Source organism: Halichoerus grypus, chromosome 5 (assembly GCF_964656455.1).
Source record: "Halichoerus grypus chromosome 5, mHalGry1.hap1.1, whole genome shotgun sequence".
Classification (NCBI taxonomy): Eukaryota; Metazoa; Chordata; class Mammalia; order Carnivora; family Phocidae; genus Halichoerus; species Halichoerus grypus.
The window spans coordinates 110695043-110721304 of NC_135716.1; the positions used below are offsets into that span (position 1 = coordinate 110695043).

Consider the following 26262-nt stretch of genomic DNA (forward strand, 5'->3'; position numbering starts at 1 on the left):
TAATTTGGATAATTATGCTATCAAACAAGAGAGGTAAGAAGAAACAAAGTACAAAGAATAGAAGAAACAAATTTCAGTATATGAAACTGAGTGACAGCAAAAAGATGTATTTCAAAGAAATATCATCACTATTTTGTTTTGCAAATCAGGAATTTTAACATGAACTAAGTAAGGTAACATGTAACAAGATACTGACTCACTAACAGGATAAAAGAACAGTATCCTCCATAACTCTGCTTTTATATGACCCTTAACATTCTCTTTTTTAGGCAAATTAATTATATTTATACTTGTAACTTTCTTTGCCTGCATCTGTGTTCATTCTACACAGTCTCAGCCTAAAATGCTACCTCATCTCACCTTTGCAAACTCAGAGGAGACTACAACATGGATTCTGAAGTCAGACTGGACTACCTGGGTTTGAATCCTGTTTTGTGTGACATCTATGTGTCCTTGGGTAATTTACTTGCCTAGTTTCCTATCAATGGCGATAACAGTACCTACACCCTACAGGGTAATGAAAATTAAAGTGGACAATATTTGTAAAGCATTTACCAGTGCTTTGTACAGTATGGTCAATGGACAAGTAAAGGTCCACAGACTCTTTGTTGCCAATCCACAAAAAGCTAAGTACAGAACTTGAGAGTAATTTTGTCTGTTGAATCTAATAATAAAAAAATTGGTGCCTATATTTTATGTCTCCTTTTATGTCATTTTCCTAGCTAAAATTTTACTGTATTTTACAAAAGCATTAATACACAATGGGTTGGAAATTTAAAAAGAAACTAGTCCATCAACACAAATAATGAGATACACTGTTTTAACCTGTAGGCATTTATAAAATAAATGGCCCTATGGTCTTTCAAATAAATATTTCAAAAGAATCACTGTCTTAATTATTCTCAAATCATCATTGATTCATTCCATTCAATTCAGCTTATTCATTCTATAATTACCTACTATATGCTAGGCACTGGGCAAGCTACTGGGAACATTAGAAATGAGAGAGTACCCATGCTCAAGAGATTTATACTCTACTGAAAGGAGATAAGCATATACCAATAATTACAATATTACAATTACATAATAAATGCTATGATAAAAGTATACAAAGGGTGCTATGACAGACAAGAGAAGGAGGTCTTAACACCCTGAACAATGGGGGAAAAGAACAGGCAAGACACTGAGAAGGGTTAATATTTACCGAATTAATCAAAAAAACTCATAGTCGGGGCACCTGGGTGGTTCAGTCGGTAAAGCATCCAACTCTTGATTTCGGCTCAGGTCATGATCTCAGGGTCATGAGACTGAGCCCCAAGTCAGGCTCTACGCTCAACAGAGTCGGCTTGAGATTCTTGCTCTCCCTCTCCTTCTGCCCCTCCCCCTGCTTGCTCTAAAATAAATAAATAAATAAATAAATAAATAAATAAATAAAATCTCTTTAAAAAAAAAAAAACCTCACAGTCATCATTGGTTGTAAAGTAAGGTACAGAATCAAAGCCTTAGGCCTTACATATATATACCTGTTTACTGAAAGTTTTACTAGAAAGGAGGGGAAGATGGAGAAGAAAGATCCTGAGCTTCTCTCTTCCCACAACACTCAAGGCTATAACTATATACAGTGCAACTCACTCTGGGAATGACCTCAAGACTAGCAGAACACCTATTCTACAACTAAAGATATACAGAAAAAGCCATGTCAAAAAGGATATTAGGGGCAGATACACAGTCAGGAATCAAAACCCCATCATGGCAACCCACAAGCGGTAGAGATATCACAGGTGCAGAAGTCCTCCCTGAGGAGCAAATGGATGAAGCCCCACATAAAATACCCTCCCACTCTGGGGATCTGCATAGGAAAACAAGACCCTGTAACATCTGGCCTTGGAAATCAGCAGGACTTAACTATGGGAGAGCGAGAAGTCTATAGGAAACCAAGACTCTTCAAAGAGTCTGTATCACTGGGAGATACAGCACAGAGACAGAAGTTTAAAAAGTGCCCGGGCCACACGTAAAGGATTTCATTTACTGACTAATTTTAGGATGTGTGCACAGGGGCAGGGATTCATAGGAACTTTCTCCAGGAATGGAAGTGCTGGCGGGTACCATTTTTCTTGCACTCCTTCAGCCTACTTGGTCCTAAGCTGGCAGGCACCAGTTTTGAAACTCTCCATCTACTTTGGTAGCTGTGCTCACCCAGCCCTGTGTTCCCTTGCAGACCTACCACATTCAACCTAACTGCTCTGGCAGGTAGCCCTCCAAAGCAGTTCCCACTCACCACACCTGGCAGGCAGCCTCAGTTAGAACCAGCATCCCCCAAAGCAACTACCACCTCACCACACCCAGTGGGCAACCCTAGCCAGAAGAGTACCTCTCCAAAGCAACTCCTGTCCTGGGAAGGGTTTGGAGCCCAGCCACCCAGCCTTCCACCCCTCAGCATGCCTGCCACAGTCACAGCTGGGCCTGGCAGCCAGCTACAGCAGGAGCTAACCCTGCCTACCAGGACACTCACAGCAGGCCAGCGAGGCCAACCAGGCCTCTCAGCCAGCAGTGCTGCGGCCCAGTCACAACAGGAGGCTGCACAAAACCCACACGGGGAATATTCCTGGAGTGCATGGTGCTGGTGAGCAGGGGGAACGGGCACTACTGTGTCCCACAGAACACTTTCTACTTCAGACCACTGCTTTCAAGACCAGGAGCCATAGCTGACATACCTCAACATATGGAAACAAACACAGAGAGACAGACAAAAACAAGGAAATAGAGGAATATGATCCAAATGAAAGAACAACACAAAATCTCAGAAAAAGGACTAAATGGAACAGAAATAGGCAATCTACTGGATAAAGAATTCAAAATAATGGTCATAAAGAAGCTCACCAGACTTGAGAGAAGAGTAGATGAACTCAGAATCTGAACAGTTAGAAAATATAAAAAAAAGAACCAATCAGAGTTGAAAAATACAAAAAATGAAATGAAAAATACATTAGAGGAATCAGAAGAATAAATCAGCAATCCAGAAGACAGAATAGTGGAAATCAAGCTGAAAACAAAAAGAATTTTTAAAAGAATAGATTGGGGCACGTGGGTGGCTCAGTCGGTTAGGCGTCCTACTCTTGGTTTCAGCTCAGGTCATGATCTCAGAGTCCTGGGATCAAGCCTCGCATCGGGCTCTGCACTTAGTGGGGAGTCTGTTTGAGATTTTCTTCCTCTCCCTTGGCCACTCTCCCTCTCTCTCAAATAAATAAATAAATAAATAAATAAATAAATTCTTTTTTAAATAAATAAAAATAAAAGAATAGGTTAAGTGACCTCTGGGCAACATCAAGCATACCAACATTTGCATTTTCAGGGTCCCAGATGGAAAAGAGAAAGAGAGGGAAAAAAATTATCTGAAGAAATAACAGCTGAAAAATTCCCTAACTTGAGGAATGAAATAGATATCCAGGTCAAGGAAGGAAAGAAAGCCCCAAAGGAGATAAACCCAAAGAATTCCACACCAAAGCACATAATAATTAAAATATCAAAAATTAAAGAGCGAATCTTAAAGCAGCAAGACAAAAAAGTAAATGTTATGTACAAGGGAACAACCACCTAAGTCTATTGTTTGATTTTTCAGCAGAAACTCTGCAGCCCACAGCACGATATATTCAAAGTGCCAAAAGGTAAAAACCCTATAACCAAGAATACTCTACTCAGCAAGGTATCATTCAGAATTGAAGTAGAGATAGTTTCCCAGACAAACAAAAGTTAAAGGACTTCATCACCACTAAACTAACTTTACAAGAAGTGTTGAAGGGACTTCTTAAAGTAGAAAAGGCCACAACTAGAAGAAAATTATGGAAGAAAAAATTTCGGGGCGCCTGGGTGGCTCAGTCGTTAGGCGTCTGCCTTCAGCTCAGGTCATCGTCCCAGGGTCCTGGGATCAAGCCCTGCATCGGGCTCCCTGCTCAGCGGGAAACCTGCTTCTCCCTCTCCCTCTCCCCCTGCTTGTGTTCCCTCTCTCGCTGTGTCTCTCTCTGTCAAATAAATAAATAAAATCTTCAAAAAAAAAAAAAAAGAAAGAAAGAAAAAAAAATTTCACCGGTAAAAGCAAATATATGGTAAAAGTAGTAGATCATTCATAAAAGTACTATGATGGTTAAAAGACGAAAGTAGTAAAATCAATTTTATCTACAGTAATTAAAGGATATACAAAATAAAAAGATGTAAAATATATATGTCAAATACATAAAATAAAGGGAGGGGAAGAATGTAGTGCTTTTAGAATGTGTTCAAACTTAAGTGACCATCAATTTAAAAGAGACTGCTATATACATAGCATACTATATATGAACCTCATGGTAACCACAAACTCAAAGCCAGTAACACATACACAAAAAATAAAGAGAAAAGAATCCAGCAGAACACTAAAAAAAAAAAAAAAGAAAAAGTCATCAAATCACAAGGGAAAAAAGCAAGAAAAAAGAACCAAGAACTACAAAAACAACCAGAAAACTATTAAAACAGCAATCAGTATATACATATCAATAACTATCTTACATATCTTACAAATAAACTAAATGTTCCAATCAAAAGACATAAGGTGACTGAATAGATTAAAAAAACAAGACCAATTTATATGCTGCCTTCAAGAGGCTCACTTCAGACCTAAAGATATGTACAGACTGAAAGTAAAGGGATGGAAAAAGATATTCCAGGCAAATGGAAACAAACAAGAAAAGCTGAGGTAGCAATACTTATATCAGACAAAACAGCCTTTAAAACAAAGACTGTAACAAGAGACAAAGATGCCCATTACATAATGATAAAGAGATTAATCCAACAAGAGACTATAACAACTATAAATATTTATGCACCCAACACAGCAAGTACCTAAATATGTAAGTCAAACATTAATAGACATAAAGGGAGAAATCGACAGTAATACAGTAAATAGTAGAGGACTGTAGCACCACACTTACATCAACGGATACCTCATGTATACACAAAATTTGTAAGGAAACACTGGGTTTGAACAACACATCAGAGCAGATGCACTTAACAGATACATACAGCATACCACCGAAAAAGAACAGAATACATTCTTTTCAAGTACACATGGAACATTCTCCAGAATAGATCACATTTAGGGCCACACAAGTCTCAATAAATTTAAAAACACTGACATCATATCAAGCATCTTTTCTGACCACAACAGTATGAAACTAAAAATCAATCACAAGAAAAAAACTGGAAAAAACAAAAACACGTGGAGGCTAAACAATATGCAACTAAATAACCAATGGGTCAACAAAGAAATCAAAGAGAAAATAATAAAATACCTTGAGACAAATGAAAATGTAAACTCATCACCGAAAATCTTTGGGACACAGCAAAGGCAGTTCTTTAAGAGGAAAGTTTATAGTGGTATAAGAAAAATCTCAAATACTCTAACCTTACATCTAAAGGAACTAGAAAAAGAACAAAACCCAAAGTTAATAGAAGGAAGGAAATAATAAAGATCACAGCAGAAATAAATGAAATAGAGACTAAAAAAAAAAAAGAAAATATCAGTGAAACTAATAGTTGGTTCTTCAAAAAAAATAAACAATTAATAAACCTTTAGCCAGACTCATCAAGAAAAAAAAAGAGAGGACTCAAATAAAATCAGAAATGAAAGAGGAGAGGAGTTACAACCAACACCACAGAAATACAAAGGATTATGAGGCTACTATGAAAAAGTATACACCAACAAACTGGACAATGTAGAAGTAATGGACAAGTTCCCAGAAAAATACAATCTTTCAAGAATGAATCAAGAAGAAAGAAAATTTGAACACACTAATAACTAGTAATTTAACTGATCCAGTAACAACAATAAAAAAAAACTCACAACAAAAAAAGTACATGACCAGATGGCTTCACAGGTGAATTCTACCAAACATTTAAAGAAGAATTAATACCCATCCTTCTCAAACTATTCCAAAAAATTAGAGAAAGAAAAATAAAGGCTTCCATATTCATTCTATGTAGCCATCATTATCCTGATACCAAAGACACTACAAAAAAAGAAAATTAGCGGCCAATATCCCTGATGAACATAATGCAAAATCCTCAATAAAATATGAATAAAATACATTCAACAATAAATTTTAAAAAATCATTCAACACAATTAAGTGGGATTTATAGCAGGGATACCAGAATGGCTCAAATCCATAAATCAATAAAAGTGATATATCACATTAACAAAACGAAGGATAAAAATCATATGATAATCTCAAGAGATGTAGGAAAAGAATTCAACATCCATTCATGATAAAAACTCTCAACAAAGTAGATATACAGGGAACATAACATAATAAAGTCCATATATGATAAGCCCACAGCTAACATCATCCTCAATGGTGAAAAGCAGCTTTTCCTCTAAGATCAAGAACAAGACAAGGATGACCACTCTTGCCACTTTTATTCAACGTTTATACTAGAAGTTCTAGCCAGAGTAATCAGACAAGAAAAAGAAATAAAAAGCATCCATATTTGTAAGGAATAAGTAAAACTGTCACTATTGACAGATGACACAATACCATATATAGTAAGGTCCTAAAGATTCTACCAAAAACTATAAATGAGCTAAGAATAAATGAATTTAGTAATGCTACAGGATACAAAATTAGCATATTGTTGTGTTTCTATAAACTAATAACAAAGTAGCATGAAGAGAAATTAATCTTATTTACAACTGCATCAAAAGGAATAAAATACCTAGGAATAAAGTTAACCAAAGAGGTGAAAGACCTACTCTGAAAATTATAAAAAGATGATGAAAGAAATTAAAGATGACACAAATAAATGGAAAGCTATTTCATGCTCGTGGATTGGAAGAATTAATATTGTTAAAAGGGCCATACTACCCAAAGCAATCTACACATTCAATGCAATCCCTATCAAAATACTAATTTTTCACAGAACTAAACAAATAATCCTAAAATTTGTATGGAACCAAAAAAGACCCTGAATAGCCAAAGCAAACTTGAAAAAACAAAGCTGGAGGTATCAGAATCCCAGATTTCAAGATATACCATAAAGCTATAGTGCTCAAAACACCCAGATACCATAGAGCCATAGATACATGGATCCATAGATACCATAGATCCATAGATACATGGATCAAGAGAATAAAGAGTCCAGAAATAAACCTATGTTTATATGGTCAATTAATCCTTGACAAAGAAGGCAAGAATAAACAATGCAGAAAAGCCAGTCTCTTCAATAAATGTTGCTGAGAAAAATGGACAGCTACGTGCAAAAGAATGAAACTGGACCACTTATTTGCACCATACACAAAAATAAACTTAAAATGGATTAAAGACCTGAAACCATAGAACTCCTAAAAGAAAACATAGGCAGTAAACTCTTGGACATGGGTCTTAGCATTTTAGTTTTGGACCTGTCTTCTCAGGCAAAGGCAACAAAAGCAACCATCAACAAAATGAAAAGGCAACCTACTAAATGGAAGAAATGTGCAAAAGATATATCCAATAGGGGTTAATATCTAAAATATATAAAGAACTCATACAACTCAACACCAAAAAAAAAAAAAAATCTGATTAAAAATGGGCAGAGGATCTAAACATTTTCCCAAAGAAGACACAGATGGCCAACACACACATGAAAAGATGCTCAACTTTACTAATCATCAAGGAAATGAAAATCAAAACATTGACAAATCACCTCACACCTGTCAGAATGACTAGTATCAAAAAGACAAGAAACAAGTGTTGGTGAGGATGTGGAGAAAAGGGCACCCTTGTGCCCTGTTGGACATGTAAATTGGTGCAGCCACTGTGGAAAATAGTACGGACGTTCCTCCAAAATTTAAAAATAGAAATACCAGATGATCCAGTAACTCCACTTCTGGATACTTACCCAAAGAAAATGAAAATACTAATTCAAGAAGATCTATGCACACCCGTGTTTACTGCAGAATTATTTACAATAGTCAAGATATGAAAGCAACCTACCTAAGTGCCCATCGATAGATGAACGTATAAAGAAGGTGTGGGACATGTGCACACACACACACACACACACACACACACACACTCACTCACACAGGAATATTACTCAGCCATAAAAAAGCATCAAATCTTGCCATTTGTGACAACACGGATGGACCTAAAGGATATTATGCTAAGTGAAATAAGTCAAAGACAAATGTCATATGATTTCACTTGTGTGTGAAATCTAAAAAAAAAAAAGAAAGAAAAATGAATGAACAAACAAAACAGAAACAGAGTTATAAAGAACAAACTGGTGGTTGCCAGAGAGGAGGGGATGGAGGAGATGGGCGAAATAGGTAAAGGGGGTTAAGAGGTACAAACTTCCAGTTATAAAATAAGTTAAGTCACAGGGATCTAAAGTACAGCATAGGCAACAGAGTCAATTATATTGCAATAACTGTATGGTGACAGATGGTAATTACACTTACCAGAGTGAGCATTATATAATGCATATAAATGTTTAAATCACTATGTTGTACACCTGAAACTAATATAACATGTCAACTATACTACAATTAAAAATAAATTTTAGGGGTGCCTGGGTGGCTCAGTTGGTTAAGCATCTGCCTTCGGCTCAGGTCATGATCCCAGGGTCCTGGGATCGAATCCCCTATCGGGCTCCCTGCTCAGTGGGGAGCCTGCTTCTCCTTCTCCTCCCACCTCGTGCCCTCTCTCGCTAACTCTGTCGCTGTCTCTCTCTCAGATAAATAAAATCTTTAAAAATAAATTTTAAAGTTTTAATATTTAACACATTACTACACTAGTACATGTACATTATTTATAAAAAAATTGTGTATGCACTGTTTAGTTTTTAAAGGTAAGCAATAAAAAGTTCAGAGATCCCTGGCCTAGAGAAATCAAATATATAAAACACTTTTACATAACGTAATATGGTAAGAACAACAGAGGACTCTCTAGAGGGGCTTCCCCAGAGGAGAAAGTCTGAAATTTCTGATTCCCTGACATACCCTTAAGAGGTGAACAAGAACTAGACAACTGGGAGGATTCTAAATAGAGAAGATCTAATAAGCATAGGCACGGAAGAGAAAAATTACAGCATTTATGAAGAACTATGAATGGGTTCATGTTGCTGGAACATCAACCGTGAACCAAACTATGGTAATCAGTGAGGCTGGAAAGGTATATGGGGGGCAGCAGAGGCCCTTCTATGTCATATTAAAGAAGTCTAACTAAATACCCTCTACCTGTGGTTCTTAGTCATGGTTATCTGAAACGCCACCAAAAATCATTTTTGTGGATGAATGAATTTATTGATTCAAACATGAGCAAATGTATGTGCTACACATTAATTACTTCAGGTACTATATCAACAGAAAGAAAGATAAAAAACTCAGTTAATTAGAACAGGCAAATACACAAAGACAGGAAGTAGATTAGTGGTTCCCAGGGCTTGAGGGAGGGGTGAATGGGGAATGACTGCTGATAGGTACAGGGGTTTCTTTTTACGATAAAAATGTTCTAAAATTAAATAATGGTGATGATTTGAAAACTGTGAGTATACTAAAAACCAATGAATTGTATACTTTAAAAGGGTGAATTTAATGGTATGTAAATGATACCTCAATAAAGCTGTTATAGGAGGACTGTCTACAGGACAGCAGTCCATCTGCCACAGGTACATCAAATACAAGTCTAAAATGGAATTTATTTTCTTTATAAACCTTATTCTTTTCTTATATTAATGGTACTACCATCAACCTAGACATTTCAGCCAAAAATCTGGCAATCACCCTACACTTTATCAAGGTGAACACCTTAAGGTGTTCAAGTCCTAGAGATTCTATTTCCTAACTTTTTAACTTTTTTTATAATAAAAAGGAAAAAATTACCCCAGAAGAAGTCCCTTCTTCACACTTTGCTACTGCTCTGGATACAGATGTGTGAGGACAGGATGACTGAAACTACTACCACATCTTGCAACCAAAATCAAGAAATTCACAATGCCGCTGACATCACTAAGCTCTAGAATCCCATTTCCAAACTTCTTATGTGGTAAGACTCTTACTTGAAGAGGAATGCTTCTTAACTGACACTACAGAAGAGCTGAATAAAAATGTCCAACAGAGAAATGTAGTAAAAACTGGAACACTAAAGAAACTTCTGGGATCTAGATACAGATGTGAGAGTTAACACGTAACAGGACAATAACAAAAACAAGAGCTACCATTTGTCACCCACAATACTATTTACCAATCTCTATGCTAAGCACTCTATAATCTTATACTTACAGCAAACTTACAAGCAGGTATTATTAGCCCTATTCTACAGGACTAAGACATGGTCAAATAGCTAATAAAGGACAACGCCAGAAGTGTGTGGGTGGCTCAGTCAGTACAGCGTCTGACTCTTGATTCGGCTCAGATCATGATCTCAGTTGTGAGATCAGCCCTGGGTCAGCTCCGTGCTGGGCGCAGAGCCTGATTAGGATTCTCTCCCTCTGCCCTGCACCCCCTTTAAAAAAAGGGAGGGGGGAGGACAACACCAAACCCCACTTCAAATCTGTTCCAACACCTAAGACAGTTAAAACAATAATGAATGAGAATGAGGCTACCCAAAAAGTACGAAACGAGAAGGTTGCTAAAAATAATCTAGAAATACACATTTAAGAGGGAAAGACAAACTGCATGAGAAGAGCAATAAGGATGAACAGTCAGATCAGAGGTAAACAAATTATGGCCCACCCAGCTGCCTGTTTTTATAAATAAAGTTTTACTGGAACACACCACACTCATTCATCTATGTATTGTTTAAGGCTGCTTTTGCACGACAACAGCAGAGATGAACAACAGCAGCAAAGTTGAATAGTTGTAACATATGGTGCCGAAAGCCAAAATTATTATCTGGCACTTTATAAAGAAAAGTTTTCCAACCCCTAAGAGAGATAACTCGGACAACCCAAAAAAGCGTATCACTGAAGATGATTTTTTTTCTTTTAAGTTCTAAGAAGAAATAGTCAATTCATCACAGAGATGTAAAAACACTGGTACTAAAAATATCCATGGAATTTAGCAATTACAAGGTAACTAACTTATGAGCACCTTGATTATAACTATAGTCTCCAACCTACAAATGTTATTATTGCCATTATACTTATCATTCAAACTGGGTTTTCCACCACTTACAGCCACAAATCTTTTCTCATATAGTGTAAAATTAAACAGAAAAGATATCCATGTACAGAAGAGTAAAGCTGTATACCCTTACCTTCCACCACAAAGACTAACTCAAAATGGATCAAAGACCTAAACATAAGAGCTAACACTACAAAACTCTTAAAAAGATAGGGGGAAAGCTTCATGACACTGGATTTGGCAATGATTCTTAGATATGACACCAAAAGCAAAGGCAATGAAAAAAAAGTAAAGTGGACATCAAAATGTAAAACTTATGCATCCAAGGTCACAATCAACAGAATGAAAAGACAACCAACCAATGGAATGGAAAGAATTTACAACTCATGTATCTGGTAAGGGGTTAAAATCCAGAAAATATATTCACACACCTAAAATTCAGTAACAAAAAGAGCAAACAATTTGATTTAAAAATTGGACAAAGAACTTGAATAGCATTTCCTCAAAAATACAAAAATGGCCCTCGAGCATATGAAAAAATACTCAATATCACTAATCATTAGAGAAATGCAAATCAGAACCACAGCAAGATCTCTTACACCCATTAAGAGGGCTGTTACCAAAAACAAAAACAAAGGGGTGGCTCAGTTGGTTAAGCACCTGACTCTTGATTTCAGCAGCTCAGGTCTTGATCTCAGGAGTCGTGAGTTCAAGCCCCGCACTGGTCTTGATGCTGCGCGAGGAGACCACTTAAAAAACAAAACAAAAACAAAAACACAAAAATAACAAGTGTTGGCAAGAAGGTGAAGAAATTGGACCCTTGGGCACTGCTGGTGGGAATGTAAAACAGTTCACAGCCACTGAGGAAAACAGTATGATGGTTCTTCAAAAAATTAAACACAGATTTACCATATGATCCAGCAATTCCTGTTCTAGGAATACACTCAAAAGAATTCAAAGCAGGAACTCAAACAAATATCTGTACACACATGTTCATAGCATCATTATTCATAACAGCCAAAAGGTGGACCCAAATGTCCATTAACAGACAGAGATACACAAAATGTGGTATACACATACAATGGAATAATATTTAGCCTTTAAAAAGGAAGGAAGTTCTGAACATGTTCCAACATGTATTACCCTTATATTATGCTAAGTGAAACAAGCCAGTCGCAAAAAAAGAAATACTCTATTTTACTTACGAGGTACCTAGAGTAGTCAAATTCACAGAAACATTAAGTAGAATTGCAGGGGCTGGGAGAAGGAGAAAATGGGGAGTTGCTGTTAATTAGGTATAGCATTTTAGTTTTTCAAGATGAGTAAGTTCTGGAGATTGGTTGCATAATGGTATGAATATACTTCAGGCACCTCAAATGTACACTTAAAATGACCCTTCTAAATATTAGATTCTTAAAAGACAACTACATAACATCTTCAAAGTCCAGATTCAAATAAGCAGCTAAATCTGTCTGATTTACCTATATTTTATACATACAGGATAATGAAATAAACATTTTACCTCATTTTAATCACTGCTACACAATTCAAACGGTAAAAAAATAATTCGGAAATGAAACTACTCAAGGCATTATGAAAGAGCCAAGAGATTAATGAAGTGATCTACACAGCCAACACCATTATCAAGTTATTTCTGTAGCTATTTAAACAATAATGAGGTCTTTAAATCCTTTTCATTGGCAAGTTTACTATCAAAATATTTAATACAACTGATTTGAGCTTTCTTTCCTAAGAGCTCTGTGTTTTACTTGTTAGGTTCTGCTTCATCATTTAATCAAAAAAAAAAAAAAAATCTAAAACATTTTAATAGAAAAATCAGGAACAGGGTTTGTGATTCTCATTAAGGTGATGAGCCTGAGTTTCTTTACTAGTTAAATGAATCATTCCACATTGACTGAATTCTTCCTCAACAGTTTACTGTTGGATGTTTACTATAGGGAAAATACTTTACAGGTCTTAAAAATACAATGGTAACAAATATCATCAAACTCTTGTGAAGATTAAATAAGACAGCAGCATATATATACTGAAATGGACACTCAAACAATCCAGTTGTTAAAAATGGAGGTTAGCAGTTTGGTGTTATGATAATTAAGTTAGGAGGGCTGGGGGCAGGCAGCAGCATTTTAGGTATAACAGCATGAAATGAGATAAAAAATAGAGCTCTATGGCTCACAAAAAGTACAAAGAAGGATAGGAGAAAAATGCCAATAATCAAAAAACAAAACATCAAAAAGCTAAAATATGCTAATGATAACTACATGAAGTCCAATCCAAACATATCAAGAAAACATAGTTACGTGACATTAAAGAAAAGGTTCTCCTGCTGTCATGGTGTTTGCTCTCTAAGTCATCAGGAGAAAAGAGCTAACAGAGTTAAGGCAAATATTAAAGGCAAGAATCAGAGAGAACTAAAGTAACATTATACTATCCCTCTCACCAATTTATAATAGGTTATGAGAACAATAAAAGTAAAAAGAATTTATCTTAAATTCTCATAATTAAAGAAACACTTTCTACATGAAGTTGAAAAAATACCCAAAAGTATTCTTTTCTTTAAAGATTTTTATTTATTTTGAAGAGAGAGAGCGAGAGAGCAAGAGAGAAAGCACAGTCGGGGAGAGGGGCAGAGGGAGAGGGAGAAGCAGACTCCCTGGGGAGCAGGGAGCCCAGCAGACGAGGGACTCAATCCCAGGACCCTTAACTGACTGAGCCACCCAGGCACCCCCAAAAGTATTCTTAATTTCTCAAGAAGGAAATGAAAATAAATAGGGCTTCTTGAAAGGTTTTTTCTCCTTAATGAAAAAAATTTTCTTAAAAGGAAGAAGGACTTCTAAGGTGTTAACCTTCTTTTCCCCAACCTATTCTTATCTTTATGGAAAACATACAACTAGACCTAAATTTATGAAGTACATAATAATTTAATTTACATTTCAATCAAATTTCTGTTAACTGTAACATTATAAACAGATACGTTAGTTGTAAATACTATGTTATATAGTTTTTAAACAATTTATTATTGTCTCTAGTAAAATACTCAAGACCCAAAGATGTCTCAGTGGTACTAGGCACTGGTGATAGGGGAAAAAAAAAAAACCCTCAATAGATAATTATTCATTCTCCCTATACTGAAGCAGCATGATGTATTAGCAAGAGCCCAGACTCTGCAGCTAGTCTGAATCCAGCTAACTTTCTTCACCTCTCTGTAACTCAGTTTCCTAATCTTTAAAATAATACTGACATCTCACTGGGTTTTTATGAGGAACAAAACATATTAGTATGTGTAAAAGCACTAGAACAGTACCGAGACATTAAATGCTATGTAAGTGTTCAGTAAATACAAAAAAGTGCTTGCTATGTGCCATGCACTATTCTAGAAGCTAGGAATAAGCAACACACATAACAAACAAAAATCTCTTTCCTTTGTGAAGTTTACATTTTATTTATTTATTTATTAAGATTGTATTTATTTATTTGAGAGAGAGAGAGAGAGAGAGCAAAGGCAGGACGGAACAGCAGAGGGAGAGGGAGAAGCACGGTCCCCACTGAGTAGGGAGCCTGAGGCTGGGCTCAACCCCAGGACCCCGGGATCATGACCTGAGTCAAAGACAGACACTTCACCAACCGAGCCACCCAGGCGCCCCATGAAGTTTACATTTTAGTAAGTAGGTGATGATATTCTAGAATTAAGAAGACAATTATTTAGCCAATAAATCATCCAATACAGGACACCTAGATATATGTATTCAGGCAAGCTCAGTGACTACTGGGGATTGACAGGAATGAAAGAATTTCCACAGGATCTAATTCTATGAAGAAAGTTCATCTAAACCCCAAAATATGGGGAATAGTTCTTCCTACCTCTATCCAGATGGCACTATTAGGGTTTACTACATTAAGCAGCTGATCAAAAACTCAGAAGAGACCAAAGCAGTAGAGAGTTAAACAACAGCTAACCAAAGAATAAAAGTAATCTCTACTTTAGGGGCACCTGGGTGGCTCAGTCAGTTAAGTGTGGACTCTTGGTTCGACTCAGGTTATGATCCCAGGGTCATGAGACTAAGCCCCGCTAGGGCTCGGTGCTCAGCGGGGAGTCTGCTTGAGAGTCTCTCTCCATCTGCCCCGCCACCCCCCCGCCGCACACATTCTCTCTAAAATAAATAAATAAATCCAGAAAAATAATAAAAATTAAAGTAACCTCCACTTTCATCAAATCAGTACTAAGAAGGGGCGCCTGAGTGACTCAGTCGTTAAGTGTCTGCCTTCAGCTCAGGTCATGATCCTAGGGTCCTGGGATGGAGCCCTGCATCAGGCTCCCCGCTTGGTGGGAAGGCTGCTTCTCCCTCTCCCACTCCCCCGCTTGTGTTCCCTCTCTCGCTGTGTCTCTCTCTGTCAAATAAATAAATAAAATCTTAAAAAAAGAAAAATCAGTACTAAGAAGAGCTCCCTGGATTCTTGTGAAACTAAACAAAGTGACAAAGAAACAGAAAATTCTGATAAAGAGGCATGAGAAAGTAAAGACTAATTAGAAAATAAAAACTGGTTTTATTTGGATTATTCGGTGTATCTAAACCTACCCTAAATATTTGGGACAGCTCTCAGTAGAACAACCTCATCACAATGATGTACATGACAAAAACTCTAGTATGGATAAAAAGCAGTACTTGTCAAAGGTTCAGCATATGACCAGAGATCCTAATTTCTATTTTTTCTTTTTAAGATTTATTTATTTGACAGAGAGAGAGCGCACAAGCAGGGGAAGCAGTAGAGGGTGAGGGTGAAGCAGATTTCTTGCTGAGCAGGGAGCCCGAAGTGGGGCTCATTCCCAGAACCCTGGGATTACAACCTGAGCTGAAGGCAGCCACTTAACCGACTGAGCCACCCAGGAGCTCCCAGAGATCCTAATTTCTAAACTAAACTGAAATACAGATCATCCAATTATTTATTCGTTCAAGTTATAGTCACTCAGCTCTAGAAGGACCAGCTATGTTGGCCAGGCTTGGCATTGGTACAGAACATAAGATCAAAAGGAATTTGGAGATTTCTGTTCTGGTTAAAATAAAAGTAGCTATTAGGCTTCTGTCGTCCAGTCTATTTCTCTTCCGGTATACCACGCTGCCACATTTGAACCAAAAGGGAATGGTCTGCGGTGCAAGTAGGGGAATATAATTTCATAGAGCAATCTCTATGATGGAATTTAATACTGTGATTATCTTTACTAGGAAAAAATAAAATGGGGCACCTGGGTGGCACAATCGGTTAAGCATCCAACTCTTGGTTTCAGCTCAGGTTGTGATATCAGGGTCCTGGGATCAATCTCTGCATCAGGCTCCACACTCAATGTGGAGTCTGTTTGGAACTGTCTCTCTCTGCCCCTGCTCCCTGCGCCCTCTCTCTCTCTCTCTCTCTCAAATAAATAAATCTTACAAAATAAATAAATAATATAAAATGATGCATACCTATCACTTCAGCTTCTTTTACTAATTTTAATCTCTGCCATTCAAATAGTGTAAGTTTATTAAAAGAATGACCAATTTCAGTTTTTTATGCCTGCAAACCAAAAAGCATTTTACCAAATAACCTGAAGTCATTATATACCATCAATTAAAATGGACATGATTTCAATTATCTGTCTCCAAACATGACTGAATAGATGCTTTATTGTCTATTTATTCCCATCCTCAAACCACTACCAAAATCAATCAATACCAAAAATCAAAATAAAGTTAAACCAGAACCATCAAAACAGACAAAAGGGGAAAAAAAAGAATAAACTGAAGGTACTAAAGACTGACAAATTTTAATCTTACAACATATCTAAAATGTAAATGTGTAACATTCTGAATATAGTTATTATTTAGGAGGGAAAAAAAAGGCTGCCTCACTAGGAAAGATACTGTCTTCTGTAGTAGCAAAAACAGGAGGGAGTTAACCAAAGGAATTTTTCCCATTAAAGAAAAGGAAATAAACAAGGCAAACTTCTTCCCTTTGGATAAAAAGATACTATAAAGAGCAGTTGATAATTCAATCATTTACTAAGTATTCAGCCAAAGGAACAAATCTCAATGTAGAGGGAGGGAAGGGAGTAGTAGTTTCATGCTATACGTGCCTCCTCCCAATTCTTCCTTACTGGAATTTCTCAACACCTTCCAATAATCCTGCCTTTGTTGAAAATCACTACATTGGAGAGCCACTGCTAAAATGGAAATGTGCCAAATTTATTTAGTGTGCTGGGACAGAAGAAAGATGCAAATCACTGATCGAGAGCATCTATACATAAAAAAAAGCCTACTTTCTCACTACAAAATTATATTTTCTATATCATTGTGTGTTCTAGTCATCCTTGCTTCAATGAAGTGGTATTCAAATCAATTTTGACAAGTAAGTGAAAATTATAATGGTTATTATCAGTCACAAAACAGAAAGGCAAAGAAATCTGTGATTTGATTAGTTCTGTTACTCTAGTTCAATCTTGGCCTTCCTGAAACCTTTGAGTCCAGAGATATTCTAGATAGTTAAAATACTTCAGATTGGGGCACCTGGGTGGCTCAGTTGTTAAGCGTGGCCTTTGGCTCAGGTCATGGTCCCAGAGTCCTGGGATCGAGCCCCGCATCGAGCTCCCTGCTCAGCGGGAGGCCTGCTTCTCCCTCTCCCACTCCCCCTGCTTGTGTTCCCTCTCTCACTGTGTCTCTGTCAAAAAATTAATAAATAAAATCTTAAAAAAAGAAAAACTTCAGATTGCTGAAGTTCACCTTATAAATTACCAATTTTTATTTTATAATTTGTGACAGAATTTTCTTTTGAAGTATATCATCTTCTTTGCTTAAGAACAAGTGTTTTAAACTATAAAAATAATATACAATCATTGAAAAACCTTCAGTAATTCAAAAGTCTAAGTAAAAAGTGTTTTAAGTTTCCTCCCTTACCAACCCCTCACTCCCATCCCCCAGGGATAACCACTGTAAAATAATTTGGGGTGTATTGTAGATCTCTTCAGAATACATACAATTTTTATATATAACTGTATACACAAACTTGAGTGAACAAGGAGATCTTGCTGTACATTCAGTTCTACAACTTGCTTTTTACACTGAGGGACTGAATAGCCTTTTAAGTTTATCCTGCTACACCTGATTTGTTTAAACTGCATATTCCATAGTATTTTTCATCATACCCTTACTGACAAAGTACTTTTAGATTGGAAACATTGTTTTCATCCATTTTTTATAATATTTTAAACTCTTCCTTTATTGTCACTTCATACTGCCATCACTGCATTGTCTCTATTTCTTCTCCTCACTTCCACTGAAAAACTTGGAAACTTGGGGCACCTGGGTGGCAGAGTTGGTTAAGCAATGACTCTTAGTTTCAGCTCAGGTCCTGACCTCAGGGTTGTGAGATGGAGATGTGTCAGGCTCCACACTCAGTGCGGAGCTGGCTTGAGATTCTCTCTCTCTCTGCCCCTCAAGCACCATTTTTATTAAGTTCTAGCAAAAACTGTCAAATTGTAGTCTAACAATGATTTTCCACTTGAACAAAATCTTAAGATAAATTCCATTTGTTTTAAGGCTAAAATTTTCCCTTTAAAACTATTATCTTCTAACACCTACTCCAACATCACTTTCATCAGTGAAATATATCTGATTTTTGACAGAAATGCAGCTCAACACACTTGGATTTCCAAGTTATAGAAACGCTGAAGATCTGAGAAACTGAAGAAATCGTCAATGCTTTCGAAAGATTACTAAAGCAAAAAAGTTACAGGGAAAAACTGTATTACTCAGCTATTTCTTTTTCCTAGCATTTTGCTTCCTGATTTTAGGATTTTAAGATGTTTCTGGAATGATGTCTGTTCATGATCTAGCTAGCCAATATTCCTTATGGTACTAGCAATGATTTAATAATTAAATTGATCACTTAAAAAATCAGTTACCTAATTCAATCTAATTCCGACCCAAAAAAACCCCCAGAATTTAATTTATCTAATACTCAACTACTTAAAAATGTAATTTCATTTCTGAAAACTGAAAAAACTTTAACTTACCTCAATTGTTTCGCATAGTTCTGTTCAATTTCTATCCTCTCCTTAACAAATTTGGCGTATCTTTCCAAGAAGTCAATTCCCCATTGTGTATGCTTGTCTAAGCTGTCGAACTGATCCTAGAAAAAGAAGGTAAAAACACATTGAAAGTCTAAAATTTTATCCACAAATATTTTAATCAGCTTCTGATATTTATTCAGACAGGCAACGAGGTAAAAAAGGAAAAAAATCTAGGCTCTTCTGGTCTCTACCCACCTCATCCTTTAAGATCTACAGAGAAATACGTTATAAATGCTAAATTTCTTAGAATGCTAATCTTGTTAGCATAATTCACACTACTTTATGTCTAAATGCCTTACATATGTGGTTTCCCCTGGATGCAACACCCTCCCCCCCGGTCACCTTTTTACAATTTTCTCTTACTCCTTCTTTGAGATTTAGTTCAGGCACTATGGCTTCCAGAAAATGGCCCTAAATTCTCAGACTGTATGGGTCTCCAAGGCTCCCAAAGTTACGATCTTTTAAGTTTTTATTTAAATTCCAATTAGTTAACACACAATGTAATTATTAGTTTCAGTTCTACAGTACAGTGATTCAACACTTCCATACATCACACAGTGCTCTTCACAACAAGTGCACTCCTTAATCCTCATCATCTGTTTCACCCATCCCCCACTCACCTCCCTTCTGGAACACATCAGTTTGTTCTCTGTGGTTAAGAGTCTGTTTCTAGGTTTGCCTCTCTCTCCCTCCTTTTCCCCCTTTGCTTGTTTTGTTTCTTAAATTCCACATATGAGTGAAATCATATGATATCTGTCTTTCTCTGACTTATTTCACTTAGAATACTCTCTGGTTGTTGCAAATGACAAGATTTCATTCTTTTTTATGGCTTTTTGTGTGTGTGTGTGTGTGTGTGTGTATACACACATCTTCTTTACCCATTTATCAATCAATGGACACTTGGGCTGTTTCCATAATTTGGCTACTGTAGATAATGCTGCTATAAACATCAGGTTGCATGTATCCTTCTGAATTAGTATTTTTCTATTCTTTGGGTAAATACCTAGTAGTGTGATGGCTGGATCATAGAATAGTTCTATTTTTAACTTTTTGAGGAACCTCCATACTGTTTTCCACAGTGTCTGTACCAGTTTGCATTCCCACCAACACTGCAAGAGGGTTCCGGGTTCCCTTTTCTCCACATCCTCGCCAACACCTGTTGTTTCTTGTGTTGTTGATTTTAGCCATTCTGACAGGTATGAGGTGATAACCATAGTTTTGATTTGCATTTCCCTGATAATCAGTGATTTTAAGCAACTTTTCATGTGTCTGTCAGCCATCTGTAGTTCTTCTTTGGAAAAATATCTATTCACGTCTTTTGCCCATTTTTTTCATTGGATTATTCATTTTTGGGGTGTTGAGATTTCTAAGTTCTTCATCTATTTTGGATACTAACCGTTTATGGGATATGTCATTTACAAGTATCTGCTCCCATTCCGTAGGTTGCATTTTAGTTTTTTTGACTGTTTCCTTTGCTGTGCAGAAGTTAAAAAATTACTATCTTATTTACTTGCCATACTCTATTGAGGGCAGAAACCACGTATTATTCAACTCTGAAATCCGAAGGCGTAAGTACCATGCCTGGCACCGTAGCAGGCACCCAATGAAGCTAAATAAAATCAAATACAACTGGGTTCAAATTCTGCCCAGATGTGGGTAAGTTACCAAGGTTCTCTAAACTTTGTCCATCTTAAAATGGGAGTCCCGACACACACCTCAACAGGGTTATGATGATGTTACTAAGTGTTCTACAATGCAGTAAACATGATACTAATACATCACAAGTATCATTGTCCTGAAGAACTCTTTCAATCCTCAAATGATACTCCTTTCCACCTGTTGCCTAAGAAACCATCATTTCCTATCCTTCAAGAATAATCTCCAGATTGATGAATAACTTGGTGCTTTCTCCCTCTCCCATAACAAAAATCTATAATGTTGATAAAATGTTCAAAAATCATCCCTTTCTATTACCTAATTGTTCTTTTTCTAAATCACCCATAGTTTAACAGGATTCGTTATTTACAAATAAATCATCTCCAAGTCTTTGCCTTTTATCCCTTTCCCTACCTTAAATCATTTTAAAATTCTACTTGTAAAGGTAAATTCTACCTAAACAGCAGAAATAGAATTCATCTGGTTATCACAGTTTGGCATTACTACTGTAATTCTATTCTTTCACACAACTTTTTCATTATCATTTGGCTTCTAAAGTAGACTTGAAAACAGCAAGAGAATGCACTGCCCAGTGAACTTAACTGGCATATTATTAATATTTCCTAGTATAAATTAAATTCCCTTTCAAACTGTAAAACTCTCAACAAAATACGTTCCCCCAAAAAGGAACAGTCTGAAGCTAAAGCAATCACCCTTCATTTTCCCAAAATGCTTTAAAGGCTTCTTCCCACCAGCTTCTTCATCAAATTTTACATTAATAGCTCTTTATCTTCTAGATAAAATCTTCAATTTTTAAAAATTACAGACCCTTATCAGTAAAAAATCTAAACAAATATCCCCATTATATGTGTTTATTTATAAATTATATAAACTATACTATTAAATTATGTAATTGTGAAATCCATAAAAATAGAAATCTTAAAAAATGAAAATGAGGTAAATATTAGTTTTAAATAGTTTTTTAAACTTATTTAACAAACAAAAGTCGTTGGGCCGTGACTTTTTAAAATATTAACAATTTTAGTGAGATCAATGAATTAAATATGCTTCATTATTTCTAAAATCTTGGTATAATACTTAATGGCAGGGCACCTGGGTGGCTCAACTGGATTCTTGATTTCAGCTCAGGTCAGTATCTCAGGTTGTGAGATCAAGCCCTGAGTGAGGTTCCAAGCTCAGTGAAGAGTCTGCTTGTCCCTCTCCCTCCCCCTTTGCCCTCACCCCACTTGCCCACACATGCACTCACGCGCACTCTCTCTCTCTAAAATAAATCTTAAAAAAAAAAAAAAATTTAATGGCAAAGAAATCTAAACCCTTGGTTCCAAACTGCGACATTTAGTTTTTAGTGGCTGTCATAGTTGTAGAAACAAAAGACACCCCACAAAGATCTAAAGATCTAAGTGGAAAAAAATTCACTACTGACAATACTTTCCAAATCCTTTTTCAATCTCATTCACTAATACACAACGGTTTGTGTTAAAATTTGGCTAATAAATGTTCTTGATGTTAGTCTGTTATTTTTACAAACTAATCAGAGAGCACTGCATCTTTATATTTTTAACATGTAAGTTCAAACTCCACTGAAACTGTGATGTAATTTTGTGTGTCAATTTGGCTAGGCCATGTTGCCCATATATTTGGTCAAATATTATCCTGGATGTTTCTGTGAAGGCATTTTTTAGATGAGATTAATATTTAAATTGGTGAATTTATAATACAACAGATTACCCTCTGTAATGTGGGTGGGTCTCATCCAATCAGTTGAAGGCCTTAACAGAACAAAGACTGACCTTTATCCTGCAAGAAGGGATACTGCCAGCACACTGCCTTTGGGCTAGAACTGCAACTGGAACTCTTCCCTGGGCCCACCTTGCAGAGTTTGGACTTGCCAAACCTTTAAAATCATGTGACTGAATTCCTTATAAACCAATCTCTCTTATTTTCTCTACACACACACACACACACCTGTTGGTACTACAGATAAAATATTTGCAGGTACACACATCATTTTCAGCAACAAAATTATATAATGATGGAAGCATTCCCAAACATTCATCATCAAAATGCTTTCTCCACAGTTCAAACTTCTTTGGAAAAGTAGCTATTCACTCATTATTAAAATGTTCCTTATCTTGAAGGAACAGATTAAATTTTCTCAAAAATACTTGCTAAGAAAGCGTTATTACTAACCACCACTTATTAAAGAAATGGTCGGGGGCGCCTGGGTGACTCAGTCGGTTAAGCGTCTGCCTTCGGCTCAGGCCATGATCCCAGGGCCCTGGGATCGAGTCCCACATCAGGCTCCCTGCTCAGCGATGAGTCTGTTTATCCCTCTCCCCTCTGCCCCTCCCCCCTGCTTGTGCTCTCTTTCTCTCACTCACTCTTTCTAATAAATAAATAAAATCTTAAAAAAAAAAAAAAGAAAGAAAGAAATGGTCAACAAATTTGAAACACCCAGGAGATGAATAACAAACCTGTGTGAAACAAAGATTTTCAGTGGTCCCTCCCCATTTCATTTGAAGATACCGTAAAAAGTCTATCTACTGTATTATAAAGGCATTATTTTTAAAAATAATGACCATTTTTATAAATGACCATAATAAAAATATGCTGTAATATCCTGTGAACTTCTGGCTTCACTTTTTTTGCTTACCAATAAATGATGAAGTGAATAAATTGCAACCATATCCCCATTTCCTTTTTAAAATTCCAGTCAGTGCACTGCTGTATCACTGGTTATATGATTTCTTCATAAAACACTGTTCAAATCATTTACTATTAAATCTTCAGGGGGGCCTTGGTCAAAGGGTCCAGGGATCGAGCCCTTCATCGGGCTCCCTCCTCCGTGGGAAGCCTGCTTCTCCCTCTCCCACTCCCCCGTTTGTGTTCCCTCTCTCGCTGTGTCTCTCTCTGTCAAAAAAATAAAATCTTTAAAAAAAAAAAAAGATTAAATCTTCAACACATCTTTCCTTTAGCAGTTCACAAAAAAAGTAGTTCTAAATACACTTTATTATTGAAACAATCTAAAAACATACACTGAAATATTAGAAACATCTATACCTTAATCAAACTGTATAACCATGCTTTCAGCATATAATTTTTTCTAAAATATTTCTTTAGGAGTATTTCCTATGAGCCTTCTAACAGTATTTGTTGAGATCATTAGTCTGTCACCATGTTGTTTTACATATATTATATCACTATTTTTACCACAAAAGGAAGAGCAACTGTATTTCTAATAGCATGCTTTTACCACTAAGTCTGAAATCTGAAGAGGATTCCAGTACACTCATGTTCATAGCAGCATTATTCACAATAACCAAAAGGTGAAAACAACCTACATGTCCATTAACAGATAATGAATAAACAAATCATGGTGTATACATACAGTGGAATATTACTCAACCTTTAAAAGGATATTCTGACACTATAACACGGATGAGCCTTGAAGACATTATGCTAAGTGAAATAATCCAGTCAGAACAAATACTGTGATTCATTTATATGAAGTACTTAGAGTAGTCAAATACATAGACACAGAAAATAGAAATGTGGTTACCACGGGCTGAGGGGAGAATGGAGAGTTACTGTTTAATGAGTAGAGTTTCGTTTGGGAAGATGAAAAAAGTTCTGGAGATGGAGGGTGGTGATGACTGTACAACACCATGAATATATTAATGTCAATAAATTGTACATTTAAAATGGTAAATGTTATCTGTATTTTACCACAATAAAAGGAGGGAGGCTTCCAAACATTTACCAGCAAATTCAGTGAAATTTAGTACACTCTTGATCATGTGACATTAAATATCACTAAGAAACTGCAGAGGTCACAACTGTTCTTATTTTTCAAACTCCTGCTTATTCTGATGGCTTCATATTATTATCTGATTATCATAAGACACAAAATACATTCAGGGCAAGCTTCATTAGTAACAGATCAGTAGCCATATTTCAAATAATCTCATTATGGGAAACCACATCTAGTCCATATGATTATGATACAGCCACTGTATCTTTTTTAATACACATTGTTAATAACCATTGTTTATATTTGTTCTCAAATGTATTAGGAAGAGAAGCATCAGCCATGTCATTTCTTACTGTTTGCCTATGCTCACATAGTATTATATTTAACCCACAATTTCTTTATAGGAAACTTTAAGTCAAAGACAAGACTCCAGTGTCAATTCATATTTAAAATGCTAGTAAAGGGGGCGCCTGGGTGGCTCAGTCGTTAAGCGTCTGCCTTCGGCTCAGGTCATGGTCCCAGGGTCCTGGGATCGAGGCCCGCATCCGGCTCCCTGCTTGGCGGGAGGCCTGCTTCTCCCTCACCCACTCCCCCTGCTTGTGTTCCCTCTCTCGCTGTGTCACATCTCTCTGTCAAATGAATAGATAAAATCTTTAAAAAAATAAAAATAAAAATAAAATAGAATACTAGTAAAGTGTTACAGTTCTTCTTTTTCATTTTTATTTTTTTTTAAAGTTTTTTTTTTTTTTTTTTTTAAGATTTTATTTATTTATTTGACAGAGAGACAGACAGAAGAGCACAAGCAGAGGGAGTGGTAGAGGGAGAGGGAGAAGCAGGCCCTGCACTGAGCAGGGAACCCGATGCGGGACTCGATCCCAGGACCCTGAGATCATGACCTGAGCCGAAGGCAGACGCTTAACCATCTGAGCCACCCAGGCGCCCTTTTTTAAAGATTTTATCTATTCATTTGACAGAGAGAGACACAGCGAGAGAGGGAACACAAGCAGGGGGAGTGGGTGAGGGAGAAGCAGGCCTCCCGCCGAGCAGGGAGCCGGATGCGGGCCTCGATCCCAGGACCCTGGGACCATGACCTGAGCCGAAGGCAGACGCTTAACGACTGAGCCACCCTAGTTGGGCTAGCCCCTAGTTCTTCTTTTTTAGATAACATATATAAGTAAAAATTCTAAGCTCTTTTCTCCTTATCTAAGTGGATCATCTTGTGTGCTCTACTTTGAAGACCCTTGCTTTAAATTATGCATTATCATCTGACCTATATCAAGTCCTCCCTAATCTACTATATGGTCTTACTGCTTTTTGTGATCTTTACCTTCTCTTGTATCCACATAGAATTCTACTTTTCTATTTTAGTTAATCACCTTCCAAATTAAATTAAGAACACTGGTCCAAATTTACATATCCCCCAGGTCTCTTTCAAGCTCTTTCAGGATTCTCAAAGAAAAATTAAATCTAAAGAACTTCGTATCTAAGACCTATGTCAAACTGTTTAAAAAGTTAAATGTCATTCCTATTTCCTCCAATACTCAAAATAATTTTTTTTTTTTAAAGATTTTATTTAT

General features: G+C 36.5%; 1 protein-coding gene across 4 annotated transcripts in view; it reads right to left on the minus strand.

The window, feature by feature from the left end:
* FNBP1L (formin binding protein 1 like) overlaps positions 1-26262 on the minus strand; it is a 100924-nt gene that overhangs the window by 35486 nt on the left and 39176 nt on the right. For 2 of the 4 annotated variants that reach the window (XM_078072740.1, XM_078072741.1), the window contains exon 2: positions 19201-19316. In XM_078072740.1, the coding sequence (XP_077928866.1) occupies positions 19201-19316 (116 nt within the window). Of the gene's footprint in view, positions 1-19200; positions 19317-23587; positions 23850-26262 lie in introns of those variants that run through there. The other 2 variants (XM_036118188.2, XM_078072742.1) reach the window with 2 other exon arrangements.